The 22,967-nt window shown below is 46.3% G+C and overlaps 1 protein-coding gene across 2 annotated transcripts in view; it reads left to right on the top strand.

Moving 5' to 3' along the window:
* The first annotated feature begins 1,033 nt into the window (after positions 1 to 1,033).
* Positions 1,034 to 22,967, top strand: part of KIT (KIT proto-oncogene, receptor tyrosine kinase) — an 86,422-nt gene continuing 64,488 nt past the window's right edge. For both annotated transcript variants that reach the window (XM_019469682.2, XM_019469673.2), the window contains exon 1: positions 1,034 to 1,190. In XM_019469682.2, the coding sequence (XP_019325227.2) occupies positions 1,124 to 1,190 (67 nt within the window). In that variant the 5' untranslated portion in view covers positions 1,034 to 1,123. The remainder of the gene's footprint in view (positions 1,191 to 22,967) is intronic.

Below are 22,967 nucleotides of genomic sequence, written 5' to 3'. Positions count from 1 at the left end.
CTATAAAACCCTATACAGATACTGTTGTTACCTTGGATAAAGCACTTCCCAGGGAGTGGAACCTGTTTTAAGAGAATAATTTTCCTATAATTTTGCTCCTGGTACAGGCTAGGGCAGCTAAGAGGACGGCCGAGACCCTACCGCCTCCCCCCCCCCCCCCCCCCCCCCCCGTAACTGTTCCCTGATACAGGGGAAGAGAAACCTTACAGGGGGTGGGGGTGGGTACGTTCCCAGAGGGCTTAGCACAACGATTCTGGCGCAAATGGGTTTTTAAAAAACTCGAGCTCCCAGAGCAAACTTCACTAGGCTCTCTTCCCCACTCGAATGCCAAGCCCGGTTCTCCAGGAAAGTCTCAGCAGGAGCTTCTTTGGCGGAGACCACGCCAACCAATAGAAACCAATTGTGTTATTACGGTTAAGAGCAGGTGGAGGAACTGAGCATAAAGAATTACCTACAGTCCGGCTCAGCATTTTACCATGGTGCCAGGCGCCTCTCTTGGGCCACTCGATTAACAGAAATGGAGAATGTGGGGGCCTAATTCGTAATCCCCGCGCCCCAATTCCGGTGGGTTTCCGCACCACCTCCGCCACCAGCGGCGTCCCTTCTCTTCCCTCGGGAGCGTGCTCGAGGGCCTTGCGTTGGACCTTTATTGTCTGGGGAGCACCTGCCAGGTGGCGGGCTCGTGCCCTAATGTGCACTGGGTGCCGGGCTTCACAAAGCGCTCGGGCAGCACCTCCCTCGTCCGGGAACCGCCTCTGATCGCCAGACCACATCACAGGGGAGCAGGAGAGGTGGAGAGATGAAGGGGCTCCGGGGTCAGGAACTGGCGGCGAGGGCCAGCGTGCCCTCCTCCTCCCCGCCGGCTCAGCCCCCGGGGATTAGCACGTCGAAAGAGCAGAAGCCAGACGCCGCCAGGAGGGAGCGAGACCCAGGAGGGAGGGAAGGAGGGGAGGCAAGGAGGGGCGCGGAGAAGGGGCGTGGCCGGCGCGCAGGGGGAGGGCGCTGGGAGGAGGGGCCGCTGCTCCGCGCTCGCGGCTCTGGGGGCTCGGCTTTGCCGCGCTCCGTGCACTTGGGCGAGAGCAGGAACGTGGAACGGACCTCCGATCCCAGCGCAGCCACCGCGATGAGAGGCGCTCGCGGCGCCTGGGATTTTCTCTGCGTCCTGCTCCTCCTGCTCCGCGTCCAGACAGGTGGGAGAGCGCCGCGGACAGTGGGGCCGCGCCCCCCCCACCCCCCGCCCCGGAGCAGCCTGTGCCCCCCAGGGCTCGAACCCGCAGGGGTTCGTCGGCAGAGGTGGCTGACGGCCCTCCGGTGCCCTTGTTTTTCAGCCTCCGGGAAGATTCGAGGCGTCCCCAGGACTCTCCTGCGCCCTGCCTCGCTCACCTGTGCAAGGAGCCCCTGCCGCTGGTGGCGGGGGCGCTGAGCTGGGGGTCTTCCGGGAAGGAGGGCAGCTAGGGGGCTCAAGAGTGGGTGAGGTGCGGCCGCAGGCTGCGTTCGAGTTCGGGGTTGCTTTTGTGCCGGGGGTGCGCGGGGGCACAGGCGGGCGGGTCCCGGGTCCGCACCCAGCGCGTTATCTCCGCGGTGCGAGGCGCGGCCACTGCTTCCTTTTGTTAAAAGTTGCGCGTGTGTGACCGGTGCACTGGAGGAGCAGCCCGCAGGTTCTCTGCCGCGCCGAGGGCAAAGTTGGAGAGCCTTTTCTTTGCTCTGTGGCTGCCGCTTTCCAAACCGCGGGCGCTCTTTGTGCCCCAGAGCTGGGGACCGACCCGCTGCCGCCTCTGCTCGCTGTGTCCTCGGGCCCTCCCGTTAGGCATTTTGCCTGGGAAGCGCGCTGTGTGCGGCTCTGGAGCCGGACCCCGCGAACCTAGAGGTGGCGGCTACGGGGACAACTTGGGCTGGGCGTGTGGAAAGCAGCCGCTAGGTTGCAGACTTTTTGCTTTTGTAAATCCCATGCCAAAGGCTCGCCCCTTTCCGCCGCGGTGCCGTTTCTTTCCTGCCACGCGCCTCCGAGCGGCTGGTGGCCGCGTTTGCCGCCTGCACCGAGAGGAGGCAGGGACCTTGCGCTGGAACGCTCAGGTCTTCGACCTGGTCTCCTCCCGGGTCTGGCCAGAATGCCCAGACAGGCTGGCCGGCCTCTGCAAGCCTCTGGAATAGGTGTCTGCGACCCGTAATTGCGGGTCCCCGTTTTCTTTGGGAATTTTGAGATCTGCAACACCCCTTCCCACGTGATAGCTACACTACTTAAGGGCCGCCTGGGGCGGGGGTGGGAGATGGAGTGGAACTTTCTGCAAAATCTTACTTGGATCCTAAAGCTGTAGTGAAAATCCGGTTTTATCTGCGCGGGAACTTAGGTCTGAAGGTGGAGGAGGAGGATTTGCAGGCTCCTGAAAGCCCTCCGATTCCTGCCCCTTCTTCCCTTTTTTTTTTCTGGGTGTCGCTAGTGCGCGAGCGAGTGCAGATCGCCGAGGTAACCCCTGAAACCCTGCTCTCTCCCAGGTCATTTTTTAAAGACCTTCAAGGCTTACCTCGCTGATGCAGTGGGCAGAAAGTGAGTCTGAACTGGGATTCACGGGCTACAAAAGGAAGCATCGCTTTGTACTATTGTGGTACTATATTAACTACCGGTCAGTTTCCCATGAAGTCTCAAGGTGTAGCCTCTTCATTCACGGGCTTGAACGGCATTGTGAGGGCTTTCCGGTGGAGGAAGAGAAGCCTTGCATCTGGACCCGGGGGGGGGGGGGGGGGGGGGGGGGCGGGAGAGAGATTATAAGTGAGTGCCCAGATTCCGTGGCGGATTTGACCGCTCTAAGCTCAAATGACACATTTGGTCCTGACGTCTTTGTGCCTTGGCATTTTTAATTTCAGTTATGCGTGCGGACCCGAATAGGGCACTAGAAAGACAAGGGCAGAATAGTTTCCCCGTTTTTAAAATTAAAAGAATCAGTTGCTTCCTTCCTCCTCCTAATTATCCGGCTTCCTCGAACAGATTTTTGGCAAAGGGAATTTAAAGGTCTGGCTCCTGGGGGGCAGTATGGTATAGTGACAAAGCCTAGTGCTGCCCTTCTGGTTCTCCTTTTCCAGCCATTTATTAGCTGTGTGCCCTTGGCAGGTCGTTTCAATTCTGGAGATCCCAGTTTCCTCAAGAGGACAGTGAAGCATCTGCATCAGGAACGACCCTTTGGGTCCCACATTCTCCTCTTCCAGTGTTCTGAGTGTAGACTCCAATTTTTCTGAATTCCTTCTCCGATTCCTTTCTGTCTCCCTGAAATTCCTCTGCCTTTTCTGGTCACAGGGACCACGGGGGTAGTAGCCTACTGGTCCCCTGCCCCCGCTGAAGCGGGGAGGTGTGGTTTATCCTGAGTCTTCTTCAATCCACATGTGTGCCTGGTTTCCCTTTGAATTCAATCAAGGAGGTGCGGGCTCTGTAGGACCCCCCATCACTGCTCCCCTCAGTGTTTACAACACCTGTGCCCAGCAAGATAAGCCTGTAAGGAATAGTGAATCATACTTTCCCCTTGTTCCTGCAGGTGTGAGGCCAGAGTCAGAGCCAGAAGCTGGACACAGGACATTTTGGATGTGATCCTGTTGGGAATAACATGATGGTCTTGGAAAGGGATCCCAGAAAAGTCACATCCCCATTCTCGTCTTTCCCACTCATCCACACATTTTTTTCTTATGACTTGATAAATTATGTATGCTGTGTTATTACAACACATTTTTCTGACATGCCTTAACTTTCCCTTTATGTGTCTGTTGTACATAGTTGTTCTTTATTCAAAACTGGGCCAGGCCCATGCTGGGGCCTTTGCATGGTGTTTCTAGTCCTCTCAACAAGCCCTAGAGGTAGTGCTGTTACAATTCCTACCATTTCATAGCCGGAGAAACTGGCTGAGGATGAGTCAGTTACCCAAATAGTCAGTGGTAAAGCCTGAGATTAGCCCCATATGCCCAACTGTATACCATTCACATGCCTTAACAGAATCAGTTGTGAGATTCATTGGAAACTATTTGATGAGCACATATTATATGCCAGGTATCGTTGGAGATTCTGGGAATACAGGATGGTCAAGGTCATTACCTTCCAAATGTTGGTAGAAAAAGACCTAGAATTGCCTTTCTTAGGATGTGTGGGTGAAAGTGTTCTCAATTTGAGGGAAGTATTCACCAGGAAGGGGAGTCATTAAATGTAGCTTGTGTGGGGGGTATGCAGGCACTCAACCCTGGGCATGAGGGCTGTATGTGTTAGATGTGCCATTCCAGAAGCCCTCAGAAATGAAGATAAACTGTCTCTAAAACGATGGTGGAAAAGTCAGTTGAGATATTTTGCCATCCACCTTTCCAAAAAATAAAAATGGCCTTCGCATCATATACTTGGGGCATGCTCTGTGAAAGCGAAAACTCCCAGGAATGAGTTAACGCCACTGGTCATTCACCCCGGATGGGCACCATGAGATAGAAGGGCAGTTTACCCCTTAGAGATTTACCACCCAGACAGATCGTCAGAAATGGGCCAAGTGTTTTTGTGGGCTCCCTTGTAGAGCATTTGCGTACAGGTGTTGTTTTGATGATGGGTTTTGCTGCTGTTGTTGACAGCTGCTAGAAGCTGCTCTTAGGATTTTGACTCATTTCCTCAAGTCTCCCCCAGCTGATTAAAGAAGGACACCAGGAAATGAGCTGCGGTGCCCTGAGCGGAATTCTTGGAGCTGGCCTTGCAGGATGGGAACCCCTGAAAGGCTGTGGTCAAGGCTACAGCAGCATGATCCAGAATGAATTTAGTTTAACAGTTGACAGACTGCGACGTGGGAAGTGCTTTATTTTGCCGCATTCCTGTGTGTTAGCTTTCAAAACAAGGGATTGAAAGACATTTGAAGGGACCTTAAAGACGCAAAATTTCATATGCAGTTTCTGTAACCTGAATAGAGAGCTTCTGGGGCTGCAAATCCAGAGTGAGGAGGGCCTACTGGGGAGTTAGCAGAGGTACAAGTGTGAATCCAGGGCAAAGCCAGTGTAAATCTTTGTTGAAAGTGAAGGGACCGAGTAAGCCTGGCCTGTAGTACCTCTGGTTTTGGACATTTTGGACATGAAACAGCCCATCTTTTGACCTCAGATTCTGAATACGTAAGAGCTTACAAGCTGATAATCCATGAACCTGTTTGGTACCCCCCCACCCCCAAGTGATGCTTTATTAAGGAAACATCAAGGCAATACTTAAGAATCTGGAGAATTTATGTCAAGAACTCGATTTCTCTGTTCTCTTGAACTGAGGGACTGGTCCTCTTTAGGAGGCGCTAGGCAATACCACTCTCTACTGCCCTTAGACATTTAGGCATTTAGCCTTAGGCCCTGGTGAGTGCAGATGGGACCATGCTGGTACCTAGCCGACAGAGCACAGGCCTGGGGAATGAAGACAGCCTTGTGTTAGTCTGCTGGCCCCATGGCTGACACATTTGGGACCTTGGAGCCAGTCGGCTGCCCTGCTGAACTTACTTTTTCATCCTCATTTCAGCTGTGTGACTTTGGCAAATTACTTAACTTCTCTGTGCCGGTATACGTGCTTCTACATAATACATTTTTAGGATCGTGCTGCCTGGCACACTTTTAGTACAAACATAATACATGTCAGTCATAATTATTATCTATAAAATAGGAATTATTGTTATTCCAGAAATGGAAATAATGCCTACTCTAATATGATTGTCCTAAAGATTAGGAAGAGATTCTTGTACAGATGCTTGGCACAGGGTCTGGGATGGGACGGCACCTAATAAACGAGTAACCTCTGTGACTATGTAGAATTTGCCGGTTTCTCTCTGTAATCTTTGCAAGTAGGTACCAGTAAGTACTAACGTGACAGCTTTTAATGTGAAGTAAACTTTAATTTTTGAGTTTTATATGGCTTTTGACCTAACAATTCGGAATCACTACTCAGGGACTGAACAGATCTTGGCCTTTTTTTTTTTTTTTTCTCCTTTCTCCCAGAAAGACAAACAACCCAGAGGATTTCTCCAATGAAAGCATTCACATCTGCTGATTTTTCCATTCACCTTATGCTTTAGCCTTAACATTTTGCTTACGACACACTGTTAGGTATCTCCAGTGCATATCTTTCTGACAGCTAGGTTTTTGACGCTTGCAAACTTGAAGCTAAATTGTTAGCCAGCACGGGTGGCATCAGAGTTAAGAGCTCGGGGTTCGAAAGGGACAACCTGGGTTTTTACGCATTTGGCCCCTTGCTGGCCGTGTGATCTGGGAAGAGACTCTTCACTTCTCCATAAGCTTCAGTTCTTTTTATGTGACTCAGAGATGATGGCATGGGCTCCCGAAGAGAGTGAGTGAGGTCACCCACATAACATGCCTAGTATGGTGTCCTTGATGGGGACAGCACAGGGACTTCACTATTAGGCTGATTTTATTGTTCCTCTTGCAGGTTTGTCTCTCAGGAAAAAAAAAAATTGGATATAGTTTAAAACCAGATTATGTAGAGGAGTTTTTATGGTATAAAGATGAAATGTATACATTTAATGTCTAGTTTTTGTTTGTTTTTTTAAGTCCACCATTAGTAAGCAATGCCTACTTGCCTCCCTGGTTCTTTGTTTTGCCTTGTTCTTAGCCCGTTTCGGTGGATACAGATTAGATTTCTGGACGCAAGCTTAGGAGGGGAAAGCTCTGTAAAATGGCCATTTTCTCAAGGTGAGTAAGTAAGGGTAGCTCACATAGGGTCCATGAACCCTGTGTGATGCAGCATTGAAAGCACCTGAAGAGTGAGCGGCTTTTCTGTGACTGCCTTCCCTAAGAGTGAGGGACCCTGCTGAACTTGGCTGTTGCCCCAGGCCGGACACACAGTGGTGCTCCTGGGTTTAATATCTCCCTTTCTCTAGCACTTATAGGGTGCGTTGAACATAAGAAATGCTCAATAAACATGTCAGACTCCGTTTAACAAAGATCTATGATTCCCTAGGCCTTGGTCCTTGCAGGGACTGTAGGTGTGGGCTAGAGGTGGGGGAGGGATGGAGTAAGAGCACAGCGTCTGACCAGAATCGCATTTGGTGTCCAAAGAAGTGCAAAGTGCTCAGGCAGGATTTCAAAAGAGAGACGTTTATGTCTTGGTGGGCAGATGATAGCGATCAGCGATCTTTCAAAGTGTCCATGTGGGAGATAATATTTGAGATTCATTTCTGCGCGTTAGAGGGTAGAGTGTCTGTAGGTGAGGCTTCGATTGGGAAAATGGGGGATGTGGAACTAGGGGATAAGACATTAAGATCTCATTTGAGGATTGTCAGTCCTTGCACTTGGTGTGATGGTTGCCGGGGGGAGGGGATAGGGAGGGGAAGAGGCTGGAAAGGTGGCCTCTTTGATTCGCCACAAGGAGCACTGTAGGGAGGGGATATTTAATGCTGCATTTGGTCCAGATTCTGAAAAGAGCTTAGAGGTCAGGGCCAAGGTGGATCTGAGCCAGTAGTGGCTCTCTGGGCTTTGCTTACTAGGCCAGGACCGCTTGCTCCACCTTGCCGTCTAGTCCCCAACCTGCTCCGAAAACTTGGGCCACCTTGCTTGTAGGTAATGAAGACTGAAGGAGGTGTGTGTGTGTGTTTACCCTTTCGTAAAAGACACACATTAATATTTACTATCTGGATCATTTTTAGGTGTCCAGTTCAGCCGCGTTAAGTACATTCACATTGTTGTGGAACCCCATCCCCAGACCACTTTCCATCCTGCAAAACTGAAACTCTGCGCCCATGAAACACCAGCTCCCTGTTATCCCCTCCCCCAGCCCCTGGCAGCCATCATTCTATCTTCTGTATCTGTGAATTTGACTACGCTAGGGAATCATTCGGTATTTGTCTTTGTGACTGGCTGATTTCACTTAACATAATGTCGTCAAGGTTCATCCATGTTGTAACATATGTCAGAATTTCCTTCCTTCTTAAGGAGGGAAATGTATGTATATGTGTATGTATGTATGCATATGCATATGCACATGTATAAGTTTCTGCCATATTTTGTTTCTCCATTCATCCACCAATGGACACTGGGTTGCTTCTGCCTTCTGGCTGTTCTGAATAATGCTGATATGAACACGGGTGTACAAATACCTCAAGGAGAGTTTCTCAGGGGCCTCTTCCAGGATGGTTTGTGTCATGGCTAAGCTTTGTGCTGATGGGGAGGGGAGCTGGATAGAGGGACAGTCAGACTCTTTAGATGGCCTCTGGGTGTTAGGGTGCGTGCTCTGGAAAGAAGGGAAAATACTTAACGAGACACGAAGAAGATAAAGGTAGCCGACTGAATTCACTTGGCAAATTTATAGGCATCTTGGGTGTGTCAGACGTTGATGAGGTTGAGGCGAAGGGGAGCGGGAGTTATTATAGGCGTGGGTGACTGGGAGAACTGGTGGGACCATGGAATTGATGGAAATAAAGTCAGAGGAGGAGCATCCCGTTTGCGGGGAGGAATATGTTGGACACTGTTGTGTTTGTCTATTGACTATTTACAGGCTGCATGAACTTGAAACTCCATTTCCCAGACATGATGGTAGATACAAATGAGATTCTTCTTGGGCGGTCAGGTCCATGTGAGAGCAAAACTAAACCCCAAAAATCAACAGAACTTAGCTGTGTAATATCAATGGTGGGATATGGGGATTATGAAGAATTGTGCATTGTGTATCAGCCATATGATGAAAAGTAAATTTTCGTGAAAAGAAATACATAGCAGGAGGATAAGTCTGTCTTCATTCTTTGGGTTACACCTTTATCAAAAAGTTTATTTTTGAGAGAGAAACAATTGCACAAGCGACAGATAGGGGGAGAGAGAGAGAATCACAAGCAGGCTTTCCACCTTCAGCATGGAGCCAGATACGGGGCTAGAACCCACGAACCATGAGGTCATGACGTAAGCCGAAATCAAGTGTAAGATGCTTAACCGACTGAGCCACCCAGGTGCCCCGGCATTAAGCCATTTTTAAAGGATGTTTATTGGTTTTCTCAGAGAACAGAATGGACATTTTGGGCTTAGAAGAGGACACAGAGTTGATTAAAGCTTTGGGAAATTGGCCCTTTGAAGGCAACTTAAAGAAATTGGATTTATTAGGCCAGAGAAGATAAGGTGAAGAAGTTTTAGTGAATGACAGTCTTCAAATATTTGTAATATGTGAGTGAAGAATGGCACAATGAAAATAGTTTAAATTGCCCCAGAAGGAAATTGGGGGGTTTTTTTTGTCTTTTTTTTTTAGGGAAAATTCTTTGATTGAGGTTTGGAAAATACTTTATTGCATTACCAGAGCTAGTCATAGGGTCTTGGCTGCAAATATGAGGAAAGCCAAATAATTGTCATTTTGAAATGGTCAGGCCCTGCTTACCTCAGCTGGTTTGAGGACCCCTTTCCGGGCCTGCCTGGAATCTTTTCTGAATAAAATAGCCGTTTTTCCTGCTTCACTGCTTTGGCTTTGCGTCGAGTCTTCCCTAAATTCTGGTTCGACTCGAACATGATCCACCACTCTTCACCAGTTTTGGCTATGCCGAAAATAGCCAATAAAGAGCTCGCAGCTTCAAAGCGGGTTGTTGATCTGTTGGGGGTTGGGGGTATCTAGCCACAGATGGATCTTGCGGCGAGGTAACTTTAGCCGAGCGCCAAAGTAAGAGGAACGAAAGGAAGTTCGAGGTCTAGAGAAACTGGAATCGATCATAATTAACCCTCACCTAAGAAAATTGCTATTTGATCTCCCAACTGACGGATACTTTTGAGAGAAAGCCAGTGGTGCTGCGTGTAGGCGGAGAGATCTGTAAGGACGAGGGGAGTCCTTCTCCCTTGATTACTCGGGGGTGGATTGTTGGCTCTGTGGTTTACCCACCAGCCGGACTTCCCTTCCCACCTGTCCTTTCCCTTTGGTCATTTCATGGTCATGGCTCGATGTACGTATCAGGTCAGCCCGCCGTCCGGTAGGGGAAGGCGGTAGAAATGAAATTGCAGTTCAGCAGCTTCCCGTTGATCACACCATTTCACTTGTCATGCCGAAATATGTGATGATGTCTGAGATGTGATCCCTGTGTTTAAGGAGCCTAGGAGCTGTGGGAAGATAAGGGCTGGGGTGGGTGCTAATGTAATACGATTTGTAATAAGATTTAAAGAACAGCCCTGGTCCGGAAGCCAGGATGCATATTCATTACCACTGGATTAGAGGAAGAGACATCACTTCTGGGGGAGAGTGGCTGATTCAGAGGAAGATCTGGGGCCTGAGTTAAATCTTGGTTAAGGAACTGGTTAAAGTATGAATCCAAAAGGAAAGGGTTATAGTTAGCCAGAAGACTCCCATGGAAAGAATCCGCTGGAAGGTGAGATAGGGTAATTTCTTAGGATTTTTATTCTTCAGCAATTGCCGTATTTCCTATAATGCCATATGCGATGAGATTTTTGTTAAGTGTAATCTGGTCAAGCAGTTACTTATTCAGAGACATTAACTTTCCAAAATGGAAAAGTACAGACCTCACTTCTGCATGTATTACACATACTATATGTACAATGCAAATCCAGAGGAGGTCCACGGATATGTACTTTGAGTTGCTTTCAAGTCCGGGGCTGATTACCCTCCCTCCCCTGCCTGCCTCATCACCGCCAGCGAGATTACAGATTTTGTAGGCTCAAATTCCTATAGTGGCCATAGATGATTTTTGGTTCCTTGCTTATTAGCAGATTTTAAACGTCGAGTAAGATGATAATCCAGGCTTGTAGCCGTCTGCATAAATTCATTTGTTTAAAAAAAAAAAAATCCAAAACAATAACAAGCAAAACCCCCAAGCCTTGATAAGGGTCCTGGATGGTTTAGGACATGTTGAGATTCTGCCCTGGGTTCTACAGCCCTGCTTTATAGGGTAATTAGAAGGTAATTAGGGACACTGGTTACTGCCCTTCCCAAAGCAATGAGCAGTTGGGGTGGGGGGAAGGTGGCTGTTTGTGGGAGGAAAAGTCAATCACTTAAGGAAAAGGTATATATGGGGCGCCTGGGTGGCTCAGTCGGTTGAGTGTCCGACTTCGGCTCAGGTCATGATCTCACGGTCTGTGAGTTCGAGCCCTGCATCGGGCTCTGTGCTGACAGCTCAGAGCCTGGAGCCTGCTTCGGATTCTGTGTCTCCCTCTCTCTCTCCCCCTCCCCTGCTCATGCTCCGTCTCTCTCTGTCTCAAAAATAAATAAAAACATTAAAAAAAATTTTTTAAAAAGGAAAAGGTATATACAATGGCACCTGCCAGGGAATGTCTTGTTCCTAACCAAGTGGAAAAAAAATAATGGGAAAAACTAAAAGAGAAACCCTTACTCCTTTTCTTGTTATCTTAAAGTTCTTGAGTGAGGCAAAACACCTAGCTTCCTTTGGGTTTACCCCAGGTGACTCAGGTTATTTCAAAGGGTGTTAAAAAATTCTTCAAAAACAATCCCAGGCTGTCAGTAATTTAAATAGAATGACCTATGCAGGTTGGTCAGTAAGCAGAATTGCTTAGCAAGACTCAGAACAAAAGAGGGATTATCACAAAGAACTTTGGAAATTATTTGGTATTGTCTTTTTATTGGAAGGAAGTATTTATGGAAAGGAATCTAATATAGATTTGGCTTCTGGGGAAAACACTGGCGATTTTGGAAGTGCGAAGGGGAGTGGAGGGGAGGGGCATTGGCTCTCTGTTACTCTACTTGGCTAGTGCATGTTTAAAAGAAAACAAGACCGTGTTTAAAAAAATTGAGAATTATTCTACTTGGAAAGACTGTGGGTACTTTTAAAGTGACTCGGGATTTTAGTTTGTAAAATATTTTAAATGCATTTCCATTCTGACTTTCCCAGATTTCTTTTTTAATGGGTGATGTTGAGTCAGTGTACCTTGGGAAGATCTTCATTTTAAGAAAGGGCCTGGTAAGACCACACGGACTGGCCTTTAGGCTTCTTGTCATTGTTGAATTAAACCCGGATTCTTTTTTTAATTTTTTTTTTTAACGTTTGTTTATTTTTGAGACAGAGAGAGACACAGCATGAACGGGGGAGGGGCAGAGAGAGAGGGAGACGCAGAATCTGAAGCAGGCTCCAGGCTCTGAGCCATCAGCCCAGAGCCCGACGTGGGGCTCGAACTCGCGGACCGCGAGATCGTGACCTGAGCTGAAGTCGGACGCTTAACTGACTGAGCCACCCAGGCGCCCCTAAACCCGGATTCTTAATCCAAAAATATGTCGCTGGAACAGCCACTTGAAAATGGTTGATTGGGAGGTCGAGATGTTTTTTCTACTTAATGATAATATTGTCAGGATATTTACTGCAGGGAAATAGTAGACACATTCCCAGTTCAACCAAAATGCATCACTTTCATAAAAAAAAAAAAAAAAAAAGAACCCCCCCCCCTTCTGCTTTTTGAAATAAACTAGCATATGTAGAAGGGTTTATGAATTTTTTAGTAGATCTGAATGTGTAGCCTAATTTACATTTCTGCATTTTCAAGGGATATTATTTAAAATGATCACCTTAGTTTCAGAATGACTGCCTCCTGAAGAGAGGAGGGTATAACCGTGAACACACAGAGCAAAAATCCTTGTCGTGTTGGGGCTCCTGTTCCAGAGAATTCTTTTTGGTCTCCTGAGCCCAGGCCCACAAAGAACCCAGAAAGAAAAGTCTAGGGGTCTCTCATAGAAAGCTTAATTTAGATTTATTTAGATTTATTTAGATTTATTAATTTAGATTTCTTTCGGTTCCGCATTTTGGTCAATGAAGGAAGGAAGCAGAGACAGGTAAGGTTTCTCAGAGGGTCTGGGGGACTAAGTTCATGGGGAAGGAGGGACTGACTCAGGGAGAGCTTTTTATGGTATTAGTCCCTTGAGTCCCATCTGCCACAGGTCCTGCCTTCCGAAGGGCTGAGCTCTCACTTCTGTCCTAGCTTTTCTTAGCTGGAACAGAACAGTCTCCATAACTTCAGAGCCACTTGAGCAGTTCCTGGAAGGACTCACCGAAGGGGGCTGAACAAAGCATGTGAACACAGACAGGTGTCTTCGCTTTCAGGACATCGTGGAGCCTTTCCTGTGCCAAAGTGCGTTGTCAGTCTGCAGGCTTGGAACCGTTTTTCTCAGAATGTACCAGAATGCTTTTTCACAGCTGAGAGAGATGCTTCAGGGGTCCAGGCTGAGTGCTCCTCAGTGTGTCTCCGGGGATTAGAGGCTCTTCACCTCCTTTTAAAAAAAATTTTTTTTAACGTTTATTTATTTTTGAGACAGAGACAGAGCATGAACGGGGGAGGGTCAGAGAGAGGGAGACACAGAATCTGAAACAGGCTCCGGGCTCTGAGCTGTCAGCACAGAGCCCGAAGCGGGGCTCGAACTCACGGACCGCAAGATCATGACCTGAGCCGAAGTCGGCCGCTTAACCGACTGAGCCGCCCAGGCGCCCCTCACCTCCTTTTTAAATTCTTTCATCGTTGTCTTGTTCAAATCTGGCTGCCTTTGGGTTTAATAATAAGTACGATCCACGGATGGCACTTTGGGTCTGACTCAGTGCCTTTCAGCCACTGACAGGTGTTCTGTGAGTCATGTCCCACTCTCCTGTTCCTGTAGGTGGCCTGGGTGAGGGGACAGCACGCTGGCTTCATCTGATTTTTTTGCATCTTAGCCTGAGAGTGGCCTTTCAGAGATCCACGGTATGATAAGCTCTCCGGTTTCAAATCAAGCACTGTCCCGGTGAGGTTTGACCCTGGTGAATTACTGAGGACCGTAAAGTTCTTCTGTCCATTCTTGGGCATCTGGTAGGACTCTTGTTGCCTTTGGCATTGTTAGTGTTGATCCTCAGGAAGGAATCCAGGATACAGTCTGCCTAGCGATGGAAAGTGGTACTCCCTTGAGTTATAAGGGCAAGAAGGCATCCCTACTGACTACAGCTTCGGTAGAAGCCCATAAGGATTCCTCAGGTGCTTGGTAGGATGTCACCTAACAATTTTGATGAAACACCCCTGCTTCAGGAATACAAGCGTGGGTACTTAAGTAATTAGGAGATCAGTTGCCGTAATATGCTTGCTCTAGGGTGACAAGACTAGTGTTTGCGAGCCAGAGAATTCTTCTTACCCAGTGTAGTTATCATTGGTTAGTACTGACTGTTCTGAGTGAGAATTTCAGGGCCTAGTTTATTTATTTATTATTTTTTTAATGTTTATTTATTTTTGAGACAGATATTATTATTTTTTAGCGTTTATTTATTTTTGAGACAGAGAGAGAGCATGAACAGGGGAGGGGGCAGAGAGAGAGGGAGACACAGAATCTGAAACAGGCTCCAGGCTCTGAGCTGTCAGCGCAGAGCCCGATGTGGGGCTCGAACTCACAGACCATGAGATCATGACCTGAGCCGAAGTCGGACACTTAACCAACCAAGCCACCCAGGCACTCCTTCAGGGCCTAGTTTAAATAGACCCTGTTTAAGTTTGCGATCAGTTAACTAGAGAAGGGTTTAAAAAAAAAAAAAAAAGCAGGGGGCCTATGACTTAGATGAATTCCTTGGATTGTTTGAAAACCCAGTGGCAGCCATTTTAAGATGGAACAATCCAACCTCACATTAACTTTAAAATAAGTATATATATGGGGCACCTGGGTGGCTCAGTCAGTTGGGCAGCCACCTTGGGCTCAGGTCATGATCTTGTGGTTAGTGAGTTCGAGCCCCACATCAGGCTCTGTGCTGACAGCTCAGAGCCTGGAGCCTGCTTCGGATTCTGTGTCTCGCTCTCTCTCTCTCTGCTCCTCCCCTGCTTGCACTCTGTCTCTCTCTCTCTCTCTCTAAAAAATAAATACACATTAAAAAAAATAAAAAATATATATATAAATAAATTATGGGGACATATGAGACATAGCTAATAGTGTAATGAACTTTCATATGCCTATCATCCAGCTTCAACAGCTGGATCAACAACTAGTCTTTTTGCTTTATCTCTGTCCATCTCATCCTGCCGTTATTTTGAAGCATATCTCAGGCCTTACGGAATTTCGCCTACAAATGTTTTCAGCATGTAGTTCTAAGGTACAAAGATTCCCTTCCCCTAAACGTAATGGTAATGCCAGTGTCACAGCCTTCCAAGTCAGTATAATTCCACGATGTTGTTGATGATCCAGCATTCACATTTCCCCTACTGAAATATAATACATATAAAGATCTATGCAAATAACGTCAACATTTGATAGAATCCAAACAAGATTCACATGTTGCAGTTGGTTGATGTGGCCTTTCAGTCATTTCTTATTTATTATAGATCCTAGTCCCCCATTTTTGTTGAAGAAACGGAGTGCTTGCCCTATGCAATTTTTCACAGTCTCTCATGTGGTCAACATGCTGTCTGTTCCCTGTATTTCCTGTAAATTTATGATTTAGAGGTTTGATCATATTCATATCGAACCCACAAATCGTGAGATCATGACCTGAGCCGAAGTTGGATGCTTAACCAACTGAACCACCCAGGCACCCCTGTACTGATACCTTTCATATAATACCCTTGTTTTGCTCTTTCGGGTATGGGGTGGGGTGGAGGTTATTTTCTCTTGGTTTCCTGCTGTGAGTAACATTTAAATTATCTAGAAGCCTGTTCTTTCCTCTCCCTTTTCTCCCCCTAGCTTGGCATCTGAAGTAATATTCTTTCACCCCGGTTACTATCTGTACAATCAGCAAGCATATGCTACTTTTCAGATAGTCCTCCCTCCCCTAATTTTGCTGACAGCTGTACTGCAATTGCTTTATCATAATACATGGCAATCCTACCTTCTATTTCCTTTGTTACCACTCTTTGTAAATGTATGTTTGATCCTGGCCACTGGTCCTTATGTCCTGTCTTCCCTGGCACTTTGGTTTTCTGAAGCTCATCTTTCACTAGATGCCTCAGGAAGCACTCCTGGGAAGTATTTCCTGAATTCTATGTTCATAACAGCTTGTCTGTCGCTTTTATACTTCAGAGTCAGGTTGGCTGATATAAAATCCTTGGCTCATCTTTCTTTGCTCAAGTATCTTTAATATTTTACGGTAGCGTCTTTTGCCATAAAGTGTTGTCAAAGTCTGCTGACAATCTGATTTTCTTTCGCTCGTGTTTCACTTGGTATGTTTGCCGAGATATCCAAAGGAGTGTATTTTACTTTTGTTCTTTGAAGCCCAGAAGTATTTTACAGTGTTGGGTGCTTTGCATTGATTTTTCTAGGGACACGGTGCACCACTTAAATACGTACTTACCCAAGGAAGTTTTCTTGGGGCAAAGCTTTTGCTATTTATTCTACACTTTTCCGTTGGCTTTAGGAACCCCCATTATGTGTATGTTAGATCTTCTTTGCCTGTCTTCTATGTTAATCACTTTCTCCTAAATCCTTTTAGTGTCTTCATGATTCATGTAAATGTAAGAATTTCGTTCCTCTCCATATTCTGGTTAAGGCAGTATTCATTTTATTTGTTCTTGTGCTTTTTTTTTCTTTTAAATTTACCCTTCATTTCTGATTTTTTTTTCTTTTACTTCTAATTCTTTTCTTAGTTCTTTACCTCCAGTTTCAAATCTTCCATTTTCTCCAATCAAGTAACTTTGGGGTTTTAAAAATCCTGGTTTGTATGGTTCTTTATAGCTTCTTTGATTTCATGTATTTCAGCTTAGTTTGAAACTACTGGGTTATAGGTTTCATCTGTTCTCTTTCCTTCTGGCATGATTTTTATTGCCTATACTAGGGATGTCATTCTGTGCCTTGTTGTGTCTTTAACTATTTGGAATTCCACTGTGGTTCTTTTCTGTTGTTCACCATGAGTTTTCCTGTATTTCCTGTAGCATTTCTGGCTTCACAATTCTAGAGTACCACTTACGCTGTTTTCAAAGAGTGGTCTACTTTTCTAAAGTCTAAGGTCTTACAATTTTGGTCCCCATTCCCACCTGCCCACCCCAACCTTTGCCCCTGTTTTGCTCATCTTAGATTCATCCCCAGCAGTTTCTCCTCTCTATGAAGCTTTCTCCTTTCTTGTTAATTCATAAGAATCAGATGTCCCCCACCCCAGAACATTCCAGGACATCAGACACTACGTGGGTCACAATTCCCTCTGCACTTACTAGTGAAATTGGAACTCGCAAAGCCCTTTGCCAGTTTGTGTGGGTGTTCTCAGAATGGCTCTCTGAACATTCTAGTGAGCATCTAATGGCAATTTTTGAAGCTGTTGGTTGGTTGTCCTCACCTTCACATACATAGGGAATACCTTGTCTCCTGGTTTTGTTGTCGACGCTGTCCCTAGGTTTCTGGTTCTGCTCTGTTTGTCTGTTTTTATGGTTAGTATGGGTGTGGGTGGGGGAGATTCAGTAATTATGCTGCTGTCACTGCAGCACCTTTGCCAGAATCTCCGTAGACTTTTTTTTTTTAAGTTTATTTATTTTTAGAGAGAGAGGGATAGTACAAGCAGGGGAGGAGCAGAAAGAGAGAGGGTGAGAGAGAGAATTCCAAGCAGGCTCTGTGCTGTCAGCAAGGAGCCTGATGCAGGGCTCGAACTCACAGACCGTGAAATTGTGACCTGAGCTGAAACCCAGAGTCAGATGCTTAACTGATTGAGCCCCCCAGGCGCCCCTCTCTGTAGACTTTTTTTTTTTTAACATTTATTTATTTTTGAGACAGAGAGAGACAGAGTATGAACGGGGGAGGGTCAGAGAGAGAGGGAGACACAGAATCTGAAACAGGCTCCAGGCTCTGAGCGGTCAGCACAGAGTCCGATGCGGGGCTCGAACTCACGGACCGTGAGATCATGACCTGAGCCAAAGTTGGACGCTTAACCGACTGAGCCACCCAGGCGCCCCATCCGTAGACTTTTTAACATGAGATTTGGTAACCTTTCCGTCTACCAAACTGGGACCAAAGTAGCAAAGCCTTGAAACATTACATCATCGGTAGTTGACTTTATAAATCATTTTCTTCCAAAATAAGTTACCAAAAATGTGTTGCAGAGAGAAAAGTTAGTGGTTGTAACTATCCGAAAGACTGGAACTGAACGTTTTATGGTCTACCTAGCATTTGCTTTCTAAGCTTATTGTTTATGACAAAATGTAATGGTTGAAGTTATCAGACTACCAGGAAGCTCGTATCTGAGCTATTGTTTCTGAGGAAAATGTATAAAAAGTGACAGACTCTGCCATTGTTTGCTGTAATATCCCTTGAGTTCTAAAGGAGATCATGCTATTTTATGGTTTTAAGAGCATTAGACCACATTTAAACTTTTAATATCGGCTAATAAAGATAAAATCATTAGTTAATTAGGTGCATTTTTCACTGTCGGCTTTTTTCCCCCCCATGAAAAATTTGCATATCTCTAATTATAGTCATTTGGAAAAAATGCTACCAGGACTTGACATAATATTAATTCAGATTTCCAGAAATACTAAATATCCTTCCTCCAATGTGAGTTTCCTTCAATTGGCTATTGATTTAAATGATATGCTAAAAGGTGATGATTTCAGAATTGGCCTCTCCCTCCACCCACCTTTTTAAAGGAGTCATTATTCTAAAGTCATATAAGGAAGAAGTAAAACTTTCTCAGTGGGCGTATTGGAAACTTAAAAAAAAAAATTCTGGAAAACAGGGGTGCCTGGGTTGGCTCAGTTGGTTAAGCGTCCAGCTCTTGGTTTCAGCTCAGGTCATGATCTCATGGTTTTTGAGTTTGAGCCCCACATCAGGCTCCATGCTGACAGTGTGGAGCTTGCTTGGGATTCCCTCTCCCTCTCTCTCTGCCCTTCCCCTGCTCGCTCTGTCTGTCTCTCTCAAGATAAATAAACCTAAAACATTTTTTTTTTAATTCTGGAAAACAAAGTAAAGTCGTTTTCAGACATTTCCTCTAATTTTCTACAAAAAAGATTGAGAGGAAATCATTTTGAAAACAGAGCTGGTCAGTATGAATTTTTTGCAAAAGGATCGCAGGCCTAATGTATTGTTCTAAGTGAATGTCACCCAAGAAAAATTAAGGGAAAAGTGAACATTCATTAAGCAAATTGACCAGCAAGTGTTCTGATGAATGTCGCAACAAATTTGAATACACTAATTTTGTCCATTACTGTGCTTTTAGACCAATGTGATTGTTTTGGTCTAATTATTTTTTATTTTGTTTATTCAAATGTAGAATGGCTGCAGAATTTTGCAGCGGTTTTCCGATTAGCAGTTTAGCAAATTGGTGGATGGTGTGTGAGCTCCTCACCAAGCGATGTCTGTTCGGCGATAGGGCTGAGTGCAAGAACACTGATCGTCTTGGGGGAAGCCTGCACTGCTGTTTGCTCTGCTTTCCACCCCCCTGCAAATGGGAGCTCAGAGGCCTGCACTGGATTAGCCTGGGCTGTGGGCTTGGGCTCTGGGCCCTCAGATGGAGTGCACCAGATTGAGGTCTGATGTGCTGCAGAAGTTGTATTTGCCACCCAGTGTCACTATTCTGGAGTCCCGTAGCTGTGACTGGTGAATTCTGCAACATTTCCCACTTCTAAAGCTTGGGGATTCGAGAAATCTGTGCCCGAGCGGCTGCCAAAGCTTGTCAGGGGGACCCAGCGCGAGGCCGATTTCTAGGTGTAAAAGCCAGGCAGATTTGCTCACTCAAGAAAATCTGTTTTTGTAGGTTTGCTTTGACTTCCAAGATACAAATACTGGTAAAATTTCTTTTCTTTTCTTTCTTTTTTTTTTTTCTTTTCTTTTCTTTCTTTCTTTCTTTCTTTCTTTCTTTCTTTCTTTCTTTCTTTCTTTCTTTCTTTCTTTCTTTCTTTCTTTTTTTTCCCTCTGCTGCATGAGTGCTATAAGTTTCTTCTGGTAGCTGACCATCTTGTGGGGTTGGGGAGTAACTGCTTCTGTAAGTGTGGTCCCGGACCACAGCAGGGGCATCACATGGGACTTCTCAGAAAGGCAGACTCCCCGCCCTGCCCCAGACCTGCTGAAAGGGGAAACTCAGAGCAGGGCCCCGTGGCCCATTTTCACAGCTTTCTAGGTGACGCTGGTAGAAGCTGAGGTTTGCACACCAGTGGTCTAGTTCTCGGGCTTTGTCACAGTGTCAGGCAGTGATAATTGAAAAGTTAAAGCTCGTGTGGCCCCTTGAATGTCAGACCAGGGTGCAATTCTCCCTTCTCTTTCTGTGGTGCTTAAAAAGACAGATATGAATTTCGGTTAGTCCAGACAGGAAAACAGACAATTGCAGTGCCGTGGGCTGGGGCCTCAGTAGAGACTGCAAGGGGCCTCAGTAGAGACTGCAAGGGGCCTTTAGAGCATGTGCATGTGCTGGGGGAAGGAACGGGAAGGCCCCTTTAGAGGTGGTATTTAACATTTTTTTTTTTAAGTTTATTTATTTTAGATAGAGCATGAGTGAGCGAACACACGGGGCAGGGGCAGAGAGAGAAGGGGACAGAGGATCTGAAGCGGCCTCTGAGTTGTCAGCACAGAGCCCGAAGCAGGGCTCGAACTCACGAACCGAATGGGGAGATCATGACCTGAGCCCCTCAGACACTAACTGACTGAGACACCCAGGCGCCCCTAGAGGTAGTGTTTGAAAAGTACTTACTCTTCTCTGATTAACTCAGGTAGATCCCACTCAGGGCATCCAGTGTCTCCTTTGGATCTCTGTTTTGCACACAGTGCCTCATGCTTCACCGTAGTGCTTTCTTCACTCCTTACAGGTGTCGTGCTCCTTCGAGCTGTGGCTTCTGCAGGAGCCGCCCCTCTGCCCACTGCCAGGGGACCATGTTGCTCCCTGGTCTAGTGCACTTCAGGTCGCAACAGGCTTGTTTCCTTTGCAATCCTTTTCAACCCCCCAGGGTGGGTCAGGTCAGCTCCCACAGTACAGTGCGCTTCGTCATATTCATCACATTGTAATTATACAATTGTATAATTATTGGTTCATTGCTCATCGGTGGAGCTAAATATAAATGCCATGAGGGGGAAAGACCTTGCTTATTCCCTGCTGCCCAAGGTCCCAGAAGTAGCAAGCATTTAGTAAATATTTTTAGGCGAATGAATGAATGAATGAATGCATGCATGCATGCATGAATAGTGGTGGTGGGGGGGCGTCCCCTTTTTATCCCTGGGTCATGGGGCTGGTTAATGTATGCAGTTGGAGAGAGGTGTCACCAGAAAGTTTTATTCACGGGAGCAGTTGCCATCACCATCAAATCCTAGTGCCAGAAGGGCCAGTCCCTTGCACGGTGGCAGCAGAATCTCATAAGCTGATTCTCATTTGGGGGGTCTAGTTTTGGGGACACCCAAGAGAAGAGGTTCTTGAGAGTTATTATCCAGGCATATGGGAAAGGAGAGAAGTCCTCTGCTCTTGGACACATTCATAATACATGTGCCAGAAACCAGCAGCTGGAGTGGTCAAGGTGGCATCTGAGACGTTTTCAGGGAAATGGCTGTTGTCCCCACTCCCCTCAGAGTGTCCAAGAGGGGCTGCCTGCTTTGCTTACAGGATCTGATGCTGGGGCACTGTGTGTCTCCCACCCACTTCCAAATCCATTTAATAGAACAACAGAGGTGCCCTCCTTTGCCTTATTATTTTTTTTTTTTAATTTTTAATGTTTATTTTTGAGAGAGAGACAGGGTGCAAGAGAGAGAGAGAGACAGAGGGAGACACAGAATCTGAAGCAGGCTCTAGCACAGAGCCTGACGCAGGGTTCAAACCCATGAACCACGAGATCATGACCTGAGCTGAAGTCGGACGCTCAACCGACGGAGCCACCCAGGCATCCTTTGCCTTATTTTAGCCTGTTTGTCTTGACCTGGATAAAGTAGAGGTTTTCATTTCTGTTCCAGAAGGAGAAAGCATGGCATTTACTTCCCAGAGGCAACAGCTTCAAGGTGGGGACATGTGTCTCAAATAAGACACTAAGTGAGCTGTGCTGATGCTGTATAGGATTGCCAATAGCATGCACGTGTTTATAAAACTACAGATATTGAGAATGAGGGCTCAGGGTTTTGTGAAGACACAGTTTTCAAGACGTAGCGGGTAAAGGTGCTGACATGCTTATGGGAATCTTTTAATAGAACTGATCTGTTGCCTATTTATAAATTAGTTGATTGCTGTGGTTTTTTTTTTCTTTCTTTCCTTTTTTTACATTTGAGACACAACATACCCTCTCATACTTATTGTAAACCCCTTTTAGATTAAGTGAGTGTAATAAACGCAATGTATTTTGGAACAAAAGTCATAAACACAAATGCCCGCTCAAATAGCTACAATCAGAAGAGCTATGATCTGTGGAGCTGGCCAGGACCATGGATGGCGCACATGGCTGTAATTTTATGTTTTGGTGCCTGTGTCCTTTGTTTATCAGATGCCATTTTCCCTCATAACTGCAGTCCATCCATATCCCCCCGCCCCGCGCGCTTTCCTGCCCATCCTGGAGGGATGGATCCCAGCGTGGCTCTAATGCTTTCTTGGGTACTCCCTTATCCTCCTTCGCTGCTATCATGCACAGTAATTGTAGCGGTAGTAGCAGCAAGACCATTCACTGCGGCAAGGTACATGCAGGATTTGGAGGTGAAAGAAGAATCCTGAAATATTGTACCCCCTGCTAGAGATGTGAAAACCGAGGCTTGGAAAGGTCAAGTAACCTCCCCCAAGTCTCACATAGCTTGGATTGCGATCCGTGGTTCTCTGCCTCCGAAACGAACACCTTTTTTCATTCCTGTTGCTTGACTTGCTCACCCAGGCTCAGAGAAGCACCACCATTTCCAGGCTCTGAGCTTGCTTCTAGACTTTAAAATATTGCTAAATAAAGTTACAGAAGTTGCAAGACTGGTACAAAGAGCCCCTGGATACCCTTTACCTAGACTCTCTGATTTGTTAACATTTCGACACTTTTATGTTGTGTATATACATACTATTGTTTCTGAACCGTTTGAGAGTAAGTTGCTACTATGCACCCCTTCCCCTCCCCTCCTTCCCCCCTCCCTCCCCCGCCAAACTCATCTGAAGGAGACCCTGCCTCCTGTATTTTATGAGAGCACAGAGGCC

This window comes from Panthera pardus, unplaced genomic scaffold (genome assembly GCF_024362965.1).
Source record: "Panthera pardus isolate Hobbes unplaced genomic scaffold, ASM2436296v1 HiC_scaffold_13, whole genome shotgun sequence".
Lineage (NCBI taxonomy): Eukaryota > Metazoa > Chordata > Mammalia > Carnivora > Felidae > Panthera > Panthera pardus.
Note: the sequence above shows the minus strand (reverse complement) of the source record. Positions and strands in the feature narration are given on the sequence as shown.